This window comes from Camelus ferus, chromosome 9 (genome assembly GCF_009834535.1).
Source record: "Camelus ferus isolate YT-003-E chromosome 9, BCGSAC_Cfer_1.0, whole genome shotgun sequence".
NCBI classification, from domain to species: domain Eukaryota; kingdom Metazoa; phylum Chordata; class Mammalia; order Artiodactyla; family Camelidae; genus Camelus; species Camelus ferus.
This window is the reverse complement of record NC_045704.1, coordinates 9,750,801-9,762,888: the sequence shown is the minus strand read 5'-3', so window position 1 is coordinate 9,762,888 and position 12,088 is coordinate 9,750,801. Positions and strand designations below refer to the sequence as shown.

At 45.9% G+C, this 12,088-nt stretch overlaps 1 protein-coding gene across 8 annotated transcripts in view; it reads left to right on the top strand.

Annotated features, from left to right (window-relative positions):
* The window catches only part of LOC102513032 (leukocyte immunoglobulin-like receptor subfamily A member 6), a 33,140-nt gene extending 26,116 nt beyond the window's left edge, over window positions 1-7,024 (top strand). For 3 of the 8 annotated variants that reach the window (XM_032487751.1, XM_032487754.1, XM_032487750.1), the window contains 4 exons: window positions 5,155-6,006; window positions 6,361-6,423; window positions 6,544-6,594; window positions 6,742-7,024. In XM_032487751.1, the coding sequence (XP_032343642.1) occupies window positions 5,155-6,006; window positions 6,361-6,423; window positions 6,544-6,594; window positions 6,742-6,878 (1,103 nt within the window). In that variant the 3' untranslated portion in view covers window positions 6,879-7,024. Of the gene's footprint in view, window positions 1-3,422; window positions 3,830-3,999; window positions 4,036-4,204; window positions 4,490-4,625; window positions 4,929-5,154; window positions 6,007-6,360; window positions 6,595-6,741 lie in introns of those variants that run through there. The other 5 variants (XM_032487756.1, XM_032487752.1, XM_032487753.1 and 2 more) reach the window with 5 other exon arrangements.
* Window positions 7,025-12,088: the final 5,064 nt, after the last annotated feature.

Here is a 12,088-nt window from a genome sequence, read left to right as displayed (position 1 = left end):
CACTTATAAGTAGAATCTAAAAAAAAAAAAAACGACAAAAATGAACAGCCCACGTCTTTCTCTCCTCTCTCCTAAAACACTGACAAACAATTTGCTCCATTCAGCAGGAAGTAACCAGAGCAGTGGTTTCCCCTGTCCCCCTCAGGACTGAGGAGTATCGAAGAAAAGGGAGGTGCTGAAACAGAGCAGACCCTGCACGGTGTTCCGGGAGACAGACCCCACCCCCATGTCCCCTGCTTCTGGTCTGTAGAAAAGCTTTAGCCTTCACTAACTTCCAAAGAGCAAATTGAATCAGAGAAATGAGGGGAAAATGCCAGAAACAAAGGAAAGCAGTCAAGCTAGACAAAATAATAACAGTTTAAAAAATAATAATAATAATAATAACAGTTTAGCCATAAAACAAAGTCGAGGACCCCTTAGTTTCTCCTCGAGGGCTGTAGATATCCTGAGCCATATCCTTGAGGTGTTTTGCAGAAGCTAATTCCCCCTCCCCTAGATGGAGGATGCTGACTACATGCTGACCACCAGCACGTAGACCCCAGACTGGCTGCAGTCAGAATACTGATAATAGAGTTTCTCAAAATACTACCCTGTTATCTCACCACCAACCAATCAGAAGGATGCCCATGAGCTGATCATGTACCTGTGCCCTCACTCTTAATGTCGCCTTTAAAAACCCTTGCCTGGAAGCCATCCAGAGTTTGGCTCTTTTGAGCATTAGCTGCCCATTTTCCTCGCTTGGCGCCCTGCAAACAGACACCTAGCTTTCCTTCATCACAACCCACTGTTAGTAGATTGGCTCTGCTGTGTGTGCATCTGGGCAAGTGGACCCGAGTTCAGCTCCATAACGACATGAAGGCTCTAGCTGGCACTGCTGTGGGGCGCATCGGAAAAATTTTAGGGGAGTCAATACTACAAGTTCTCATCACGGGGGGAAAAAGTTTTTGTATCTATATGAGATGATGGATATTAACTAAACTTGTAAATATCTCATAATACATGCAAGTCAAGTCATTAAGCTCAGCACCTTAAACTCACACAGGGCTGTGTGCCAGTTATATCTCAACAAAGCCAGATAGATAGATAGATAGATAGATAGATAGATAGATAGATAGATAGATAAAGAGATAGATAGATAGTGAACGGGTGGATGGATGGAGGGACAAGCAGGCAGACAGACAGACAGACAAGGGGTGGGCAGACAGACTTAAGCGGTGGCAATACCACCTCCTGAAGGGGTGGAAGGTCTTTATCAGGCTACTTCCTCTCTTGTTCTCAGTTCACTATATAGAAATATACCATATCCACGCGTCACTGTCCTCAATCAGGAGCTCTTATGAGGACCATTCTGGTCTGAATCCTGAACAGTCTCCACAGTTGGAAGCGGAGAGCAACACGCAGCACCAAAGGATGCTTTGAAGAGGCAGAAATGACTCGAATGCATAGGCTGGAGGTGACAGACACACATCCTGCTCCTTCCAGATACTGGCGTGCGACAGTAAACCCGCCCTGGATTCAGGGCCGAGAGGAAGAGTTGTGTCTTCCTGAGAGCAGAAGTGCACTGCACAAACCCCCAGGCCGCCTCCCTCCCCTACTCCTTGGTTCACCACAGCTCCGGGGGCACCACTGGCGTCTCCACCAACCAAGGCAGGGAGGGAAGGTCACACTCAGTTCCTCAACTCTTAACACTCGCAGCCAAGAGTAAGAGACTTTCGGCCTCCAGGAATCCCTCTGACCCCTGCCGTCCTCTCCACCCACACAGCCTGCCCACAGCCCGCACCTGGACACGCCTGGCCTGTGTGATAACACCCACCACCTTCCTGGGTTCTGAGCTCCTGGCCCACAGTCCCATCTCTCGTTCATCCTCCACTTATCAGTCTTTCTAACTTCCATTTTAGAATCTGTTTCCTGCCCCAGATCCTTCCATGGTGCTTACTGTCTTTGGCAGGGCGTGGGTGGGGGGTACTCCAAACCCTGCTATCTGAACCCAAGGCTGTTCGTGATCATCCAGATGTGACCCTCCAAACTCATCTCTCACTTCTGCTTCCCTCCAAACCAGACTGGTGCAGTTACACCGCAAACACACACACACACACACAAAGTGGGCCATGTAACACTTCTGTGCTTTCCCATTCCAGCTCTTCTGAGGACACTCGGACACAACAAGTTCCTTTCCAACTCCCAGTCAAAAGTAGACACATAGGCGGACTCTATCATTTCTATCACCTGTTAATGTGTTTCTGTCTCATTAACAGGTATATGGGTTCAATATGAAAAAGGGAATCCACATAACTCATTTAAAATACTGGCTGACACCAGTTTCGGAGTAATTTGAGTTCAACTATTATTTCTTTTTATAAAAAAATTATTGATAGTCTCCTTTCCATTTGCTATACAGCAGCTAATATGACCTTCATAAACTTTTCTTATCATACAGTCCTTTGCTTAGATATTTCACTTCTCTTAAAAATAAAATCCATCGAAAAGACACCTGCACCCCAATGCTCACAGCAGCACTGTATACAGTAGTCAAGACATGGAAGCAACCAAAATGTCCATTGATAGATGACTGGATAAAGAAGAAGTGGTGTATTTATACAATGAAATAATACTCAGCCATAAAAAAGGTTAAAACAATGCCATTTGCAGCAACATGGATGGACCTGGAGACTGTCATTCTGTGAAGCAAGCCAGAAAGAGAAAGAAAAATACCATATGATATCACTCATATGTGGAATTAAAAAAAAAAAAAAAGAAAAAAGAGGACACTAATGAACTCATCTACAAAAGAAACAGATTCACAGACATAGTAGACAACCTTGTGGTCACTGGGAAAGGAGGTGGGAAGGGATAAATTTGGGAGTTTGAGATTTGCAAATGTTAACCACTATATATAAAAATAGATAAAAAACAGATTTCTTCTGTACAGCACAGGGAACTATATTCAATATCTTGTAATAACTTTTAAAGAAAAAAGAAGAAAATGAATACGTGTATGTTTATGCATGACTGAGAAACTGTGCTGTACACCAGAAACATTGTAACTGACGGTACTTCAATAAAAATAGACAACAGATAGATAGACAGATAAATAAATAAAATAAACTCCAACATCCCTGCATGGTGGCCAGCACCCTGTATGACCACCCTCTCCTCCCCCTTCCTCCCCTCCAGTCTCTGTATCTCTAGGGTTCCCCAGAATGTCCTTTCATCTCTCGAATGTACTCACTCCCACCCTGTGTCTCTGCCTCCTCAAATATCTTTCAGTTGTACTCTAGACATGGACTCCAGTCATCCTCCTATCTCTTTTAAAACATAATTGAATGTTAGCATTTGATGCCCAAATACTACAAATCTGAGTTCTCAAAATACTGAAAAATGGGTTTATCTTGATCATGGATGTATTTCTAGTGTGTCGCATCAATGCCTTGTACATAGTAGGTGCTCCGTAATCATTTCTTTATGAAATGGCCAAAGACAAGAGGTAAATTCCATTTATGGCGACTGGAAAAATAAGTTCTGGGGCCCTGCCCTTTCCGAGCAGGAGTTCAGACCAGGCAGCAAGTGTCTTGGGAATCAGACGAGACCTCAGATCTGTGCTGAGATGCCTCCTGACCCCTGCCCAGAGAATCCCAGAGCCAGGCCCAGGGCGGGGCTGCCGCCTGCTGTGAGTCCACAGCTGTGGGAACCCAGATGGGCAGCCACAGCCCCTGACTTGCCACATCCTGCGCATCTGTCTGTCCTCCGTGGCCCCGTGGTCTCATCTGCACAGAGGGAGCACCCAGAGCAGCAGCCATGATTTCCATCCACTCTGCTCTTCTCTGCCTCGGTCAGTTGTGGAGAGCAGGGAAGGGACGGCAGGAGGGCACGGGGATGCTCACCACCCCCAGGCCACAGGGAAGCTCAGGGCTCAGGCAGCTCGAGTGGACTGGGGTCCTGGCGGGAAGAGCATCAGCTCAGACACTTGGTTGCAAATCTCTCACAGGAACTCTCTTCTAGGGCTGAGTTTGGACCAGATGACCCGAAACCCTGCAGGTGAGTCCTCCCTGGGCTGCCATGTCCCCACATTTCACCTCAGCCCTGGGCACACAGTGGGGGCACTGAGATTCTAGGACGACAGTGGGAAAACCTACAGGGGCCTTGGGCTGATTTGAGGAGAGAGAGGTGGGGAGGTCCTTGGACTCAGCCTCGGATTTTTTTACAGGGACCCTCCCCAAGCCCACCATCTGGGCTGAGCCAGGCTCTGTGATCCCCTGGTGGAGGCCCGTGACCATCTGGTGTCAGGGGACCCTGGGGGCCCGGGAGTTCCGTCTGGATAAAGAGAAAATGTCAGAGCAATGGGACAGAGAGCCCCCACTGGAGCCCGGGCACAAGGCCAACTTCTCCATCCCACACATGACGGAGGAGCACGCAGGGAGATATCACTGTCACTATCACAGCCTCACTGGCTGGTCAGAGCGCAGTGACCCCCTGGAGCTGGTGATGACAGGTGAGGGGTCCCAGCCTCAGGCTCTGCCCTCAGGAAGGGGGGTTGCTCCCAGGGGCCGTGTCCCTTTCACAGCCCAGCCCTAGGGGAGGTGAGGGAGCTGTGAGCCCCATTGAACAAGTTGTCCCCTTCTCTCTAGGAGCCTACAGCAAACCCAGCCTCTCAGCCCTGCCGAGCCCCGTGGTGACCTCAGGAGGGAACGTGACCCTCCGGTGTGGCTCACGGCAGGGATTTGACAGGTTCATCCTGACTAAGGAAGGAGAAGACAAGTCATCCGGGGCCCTGGATGCAGGGCCACACCCCAGTGGGCAGTCCCACGTGCTATTCCCTGTGGGCCCTGTGACCCCCAGCCCCAGGTGGACGTTCAGATGCTATGGCTGCTACAGGAACAAACCCCAGGTGTGGTCGGCCCCCAGTGACCCTCTGGAGCTCCTGGTCGCAGGTGAGAAGTTCCATCCTGGCCCCATATACTTTTTGAGACACAAGTAAGGTTACTGGGGTCTTTGCTCAGATGAAGCCCCATGTGAGAGGGTGGTGGGAGGGGAGTACAGGGGTCCTGGACCAGAAACACAGAGTATGAGAGACAGTGAGACCTGGGGGCCAGGATGGGAGGAGAGGGTTTATGGGAGGAACCAGCCCCTACAATCCAGGGCTGGTCTTTCCCCCAGGTGTGTCTGGGAAGCCCTCCCTCCTCACCCCGCAGGGCCCTGTTGTGACCTTGGGACAGAACCTGACCCTCCAGTGTCGCTCTGATATCAGCTATGACAGATTCACTCTGTCCAAGGATGGGGGACAGGACCTCCCCCAGCGCCCTGGCCGGCAGCCCCAGGCTGGGCTCTCTCAAGCCGACTTCCCCCTGGGCCGGGTGAGCGGCCTCCATGGGGGGCAGTACAGATGCTACGGGGGACACAACCTCTCCTCTGAGTGGTCGGCCCCCAGCGACCCCCTGGACATCCTGGTGGCAGGTGAGGAGCCAGTGGGTCAGTCAGGGACCCAGACTCTGCACAGGCCCTGCTGGGGGAGCCCCAGGTGTGATGCTGGATCAGGGGGGTGGGGCCCACGAGGAGGGACAGACAGGGAGAGACAGGTGGGCAGGGAGAGGGATAGATGCAGAGAAACACAGACAGACAGAGATGCGGGTCCTCAGAGAGGCCCTGCTGACTCTCAGCTCAGAACCAGGTGGGCCGGCAGCCCCTCACCCCGCTTTCCCTCTCTAGGACAGCTCCCTGACACACCCTCCTTCTCGGCGCAGCCGGGCCCCATGGTGGCCTCAGGAGAGAACGTGACCCTGCTGTGTCAGTCATGGAGTCCGATGGACACCTTCCTTCTGTCCAAGGAGGGGGCAGCCCATCCCCCACTGCATCTGAGATCGAAGTACAGAGGTCAGCAGTACCAGGCCGAATTCCCCCTGAGTTCTGTGACCTCAGCCCACGGGGGGACCTACAGGTGCTACAGCTCACTCAGCAGTGACCCCTACCTGCTGTCACAGCCCAGTGACCCCCTGGAGATCCTGGTCTCAGGTGAGGGGCCCCAGCCTGTCCTGTCTGACTCTGGCAGCCCAGGGTTTTGTCCTCAGAAATGTCTGAGGCAGTAATAGTTGAGGGGACACAGAGGCAGCTCCGCAGAGGAGGACGTCCAGTGGCCCCGACTCCAGCCTCTCAGCTCTGGACCCCGGGTCCTCAACTGTTGAGTCAATGGGGACTCTCAGGTGTAGGGGAATAAAATTATAGGGTCTTAAATCTCAGACTGAACACAGAACACACAGCACTCAATTATTTCTATATTGAAAGACCATTTTTCTCACTAATCCTGAGCTTCTGGGGCACAGCCAACTCCATTCCAAAATGATTCAAAAGCAGATTCTGAATTCACAGAACACAGGGAAGCTGAGGAATCCAAGGAGGAGCACAGAGGGAGCCTGGCCGGGCAGAGACAGGGTGCGTTACAGGGCCGTGTAACAGTTGTGCTGTGAGAACTGGGGGCACCGACAACACAGACCCCAGGACAAGGGCTGTGATTCCCCGACTCCTCACTCACCCCCACTGTGCGATTCTCAGGAGCAGCTGACACCACCCACCCATCACAAAACATGTCAGACCCCACAAGTGGTGAGCAGAGAAATTCTCAGCTACGGGGCTGGGCTCCGAGGGTCACGTCCTGGCAAGGGGAGGCGGGTGCCCTGGGTGGACATCCAGGATGGTGGGGTGATTCTGATCTGCTCTGACCTCAGTGGCCTCTTTGTGCGCAATCCCTAGGCTCACGCCCCCAGGACTACACAGTGGGGAATCTCATCCGCATGGGTGTGGCTGCCTTGATCCTGGTGGGCCTTGGGATCCTGCTGTTTCAGGCTCGACACGACCTTGGAGGAGCCCAAGATGCGGCCAGGAGGTAAACACAGAGGGAACAACGCACCGTCCAGCGCGGTAGAGCCTCGAAATGGTCTCACGTGCCCAGGAGGTCCTGGAAGAGAGTCTGCAGGGACGATGCGCGAACTGCCTGCCGAGACCGTGGAGGGAGAGACGCGGTGTGGGTGCAGGAGAGGGGCAGGGGGAGTCCTGGGGAGGACCTTCCTCTCATAAACCGCGGTGCTTCCCCTCCCCGCCGCTGTGACTCTCCCTCACTGCCCCGGCTCCTCGCCCCCTGTGCCGTGGGGCACATGCCACACGGCAGGGCTGTGTCCGCACCTTACACACCTGCGGGTCCTGGTCCACTTTCGTGTAATATATTTTGCTTTATTTTTAATGCCCACATTCACTGGTGTGTGCTCTTGACCTCCATCTCCTCAGCCCAGAACACAGAATATGGTTTAAATAACTGAACAAATGAGTAAAAATCAGGTCCAGTTTGGAACAGATAAATCCAAAATCATTCCCTGAAACTTTTCCTGGCCCTATCAATCCATTCAATCCTCATCGGATGACTCCTGGTATAGTTTCTCCAGAAACACTATCAGTGCGAATGAGCACAATGGTGTCAGAAAAGACATCTAGCTGGTATGCTGGTAAACTAGTTGTAATAACACGTCACTTTTCCAAAGTCCTAATTGTCACCATTTTCTATTTCTCTGGTTTAAATACTCTCTTTTTGATCAACTTCACGGTGCCCATGTGCATGCACTGTATGCATAGGTGGAATGTCCAGGTAAGTACAATCCAGCTGCAGCACACTCACTGATGGTCCCAATGTGCATGTATGTCTTCTTCTATTTTAATATTCATGGTAATTTCCACGTCAGTGTCATGCTCAGTGTCAGTGAAAGTGTGATATCAAAATTCTCCTACATCCATGAGAAAGGTCAACAGAAAACAATGGCAATGTTAACTGCAGGAGACACTACTGAGTGCCTAGAATCCCAATATATTACTAGTAGGAGTATAAACTGTTACAGTCAACTTGGGAAGTAGGTAACAATTATCCACTAATAGGAAGACACACGTACCTCTGGCCCCTAACTATGCACCCTAGAGGGAAAAGTGTGCCTATGCATTGCCTACAGCCTGAAATATGCATGATAGCCCATTCTCAAGTCTCTGACCTTTAAGGGTGTAACACTTTTCCATTCATACAGAGATAAAAAATTGCAGAACAGAGAATAACTTTTGTCTTGTTGGAGGTTTACAGGAACACTGTGACCAGACCTATGGGACAGCTGCAAGAACAAAGGATTCCGGCACCAAGAAGTTTGCAACAACCAGCCACATCCCCTCCTCTTTTAGTATAAAAGCCTGAATTCTAACTCGGGTTAGGTGGCTCTTTGGGACACCATCTTCTCTGTCTGCTGACTTTCTGAATAAAGTTGCTATTCCTTGCCCCAACACCACGTCTCTCTGTCCTGTGACAAGCAGTATGAGCTTGGACTTGGTAACAAGTTCATGAGAAAATTGGCAGAGGTGTTATTCATTTTAGACAAAAACCATAGATAACAATCTCACAATTAATATCTGTGGTTTATATATATGCAATGGAATATTATATGGCAGTAAAAATGTACAAACTGAGATTACAAACAGAATACGGATCAATTTTGAAATGTGATATTAAATAAAAGGAAATGTTAAGAAGCATGACTGTACGATTGTCCCATTACATACACAATGTCCGAAAGGACACATGATTTATTATTTAGGGAGGCATAACTAATGTTAACTCTATACTAAAGAAAGAAAATGATTTCCATGTGATCCATTAGGGTAGTGAGCTGTATGGTGATGCTGGAAGATAAAGTTCAAGATGGAAAACACAAGGTCTTCTGGAAAACTGGCAATTTTTTATTGAATTTTTTTGTTGCTTCATAATTAATATATAATATGATATTAGTTTCAGGTGTACAACATAGTGATTTGGTATTTTTATATGTTATGAAATGATCACCATAATAAAACCAGTTATACTCTGTCGGTGTTGCTGTGACAATACTTGCTGACTATATTCCCTGTGTAAATCACACCCTCCTGACATTTCTTTTATAGCCAAGTTTGCACCTCTTAATCTCCTTTACATATTTTGTCACCTTCCTCCCTCCCCTCTGATAACCACCAGTTTGTTTTCTGTATCTAGTGAGTCTGTTTCTGTTTTGTTTTGTTTTGTTTGTTCTTTTGTGTTGTTTATTTTTGTTTTTGTTGTTCTTCCCTGAGGAGCTATATTCAAAAAAATACTGCTAAGACTGATGTCAAAATAGTTACTGCCTACGTTTTCTTCTAGGAGTTTTGTGGTTTCAGGTCTTATGTTTAACTCTTTAATCCATTTTAAGCTTAATTTTGTATTTGGTGTAAGAAAGTTATCCAGTTGCATTCTTTTGCACGTAGCTGCCAATTTTCCCAGCACCATTTAGAAAAGGCTGTCTTTTCCCCATTGTATATTCTTGCCTCCTTTGTTGTAGATTAGTTGACCATATGTGTGTGGGGGGGTTTATTTCTGGGCTTTCTATTCTGTTCCATTGATCTATGTGTTGGTTTTTGTTCCAGTGCCACACCGTTTTGATTCCTAGAGCTTTTTAGTATAGTTTCTAGTCTGGGAGCATGAAACCTTCAGCTTTCTTCTTTTTTCTCAAGATTGCTTTGGCTGTTCAGGATCTCTTGTGGTTCCATACAAATTTTAGAATTATTTGTTCCAATTCTGTGAAAAATGCCATTGATATTTTGAGAAGAATTCCACTGAATCTGTACATTGCTTTGGGTAGAGGTGACATTTTAATAATACTGACTCTTCCAATCTATGGGTACAGGATCTCTTTCCATCTACTTTTGTCATCTTCAACTTATTTATTCAACATCTTACAGATTTAAGAACACAGCTTTTTCTCCTTCTTGGTTAAATTCATTCCTCGGTATTTTATTCTTTCTGAAGCAATTGTAAACAGGATTGCTTTCTTGATTTTCTTTCTGATAGTTCATTTTTAGTGTATAGAAAAGCAACAGATTTCTGTATATTAATTTTGCATCCTACAACTTTACTAAATTAATTTATTAGTTTTAACAGGTTTTGGTGGAGTAATTGGGGCTTTCTACATACAGTATCATGCCATCTGCACATAGTGACAGTTTTACTTTCTCATGTCCGATCTGGATGCATTTAATTTCTTTTCCTTGCCTGACTGCTGTGGCTAGAACTTCCAATAATATGTTGAATAAAAGTGGGGAGAGGGAGTATATTCTCTTATTCCTGATCTTAGAGGAAAAGCCTTCAGCACCTTAGCTTTCAGTGCAACTGTTATAGTCAGAGGACCATACACCACGATCAAGTGGGGTTCACTCCAGGGATGCAAGGATGGTTTAACACCCCTAAGCCAATCAAGGTGATACACCACACTAACAAAATGAAGGATAAAAGCCATACAATCACCCCAACAGAAAAGACATTTGACAAGATTTAACACTTATTCATGATAAAACTCTCAATAAAGTGGGTATAGAAGGAACTTACCTCAACACAACAAAGGCCATAATAACAAGCCCACAGCTAGCATCATTCTCAATGGTGAAAACTGAAGCTATCCCTAAAAAATCCAGACAAGACAAGGATGCCCACTCTTGCCACTCTTATTCAACATAGTACTGGGAGCCCTAGACAGAACAGTTAGGCAAGACAATGAAATAAAACCATACAAATTTGAAAGGAAGAAGTAAACCTGTCAATACTCATGGGTGACATCATTTTACATATAGAACACCCTAAAGACTCCAACAACAACAAAAAAACTAATAGAAATTATAAACAAATACAGTAAAGCTGCAGAGTACAAAATTAACATACAAAAATCTATTGCATTTTTATACACTAAAAGTGAGCTAGCAAAAAGAGAAATTAAGAAAACAATTCTATTTACAATTGCAACAAAAAGAATAAAGTACCTAGGAACAAATTTTATCAAAGAGGTGAAACATTTGTAGAATGAAAATTATAAAACACTGTCGAAAGAAATTGAAGAAGACACAAATAAATGGCAGGATATTCCACGCTCATGGATTGGAAAAATTAACATGGTTAAAATGTCCATATTACCTAAAGCAATCTACAGATTCAGTGTAATCCCTATCAAAATCCCAAGCATATTTTCCACAGAAATAGGACCAAAAAAATTGTAAAATTCCCATGGAACCAGAAAAGACCACAAATAGCAAAAGCAATCTCGAAAAAAATAGAACAAAGCTGGATGTAGGATACTCTCTGATTACAAACCATATTACAAAGCCATAGAAGTCTAAACAGGATCATACTGGCAAAAAAAGATACACAGATCAAAGAACAGAATGGAGAGCCCAGAAACAAACCCACACATATACAGACAATTAATTTACAACAAAGGAATAAAGAACACAAAATAGAGAAAGAATGGTCTCTTCAATAAACGGTGTTGGGAAAACTGGACAGCTACATCAAAATATAAAAAACATAGACCACCATCTCACACCATACACAAAAATCAACTCAAAACCCATTAAAGATGTGAATGTAACTCTAGAAACCTTAATCTTCTAGAAGAAAACAAAGCCATTACTTTCTTTGACATCAGTGTTAGCAATATCTTTCTAGAGATGTCTCCTCAGGCAAGAAAACAAAAGCAAAAATAAACAAATGGGACTGCATCAAACTAAAAGCTTTTGCACAGCGAAGGAAACAATCAACAAAACAAAAATACAACCTATTGAATGGGAGAAAATATTTCCAAATCATATATCTGACAAGGAAGGGGTTAATATCCAAAATGTATTTTTAAAAAACTCATAACTCAACCACAAAAATAAAAACAACTCAATTAAAAAATGGATTGATGAACTGAATAGACTTTTTTTCAGAGAAGGTATACAGATGGCCAACAGGCACATGAAAACATGTTCAACATCACTAATTATTAGGGAAATGCTTATCCAAACCACAATGAGATATCACATCACACCTGTTAATGGCTATCATCAAAAAGGCAAGAAATAAGAAGTGCTGGCGAGGATGTGGGGAAAAGTTATCCTTCACACACTGTTTGGTGGGAATGGAAAATGGTGCAGCCGCTATGAGAAACAGCATGGACTTTCCTTGTAAAATTCAAAACAGAACTACCATGTGATCCAGGTATTTCACTTCCACTTCCAAATTCCACTAGGGTGT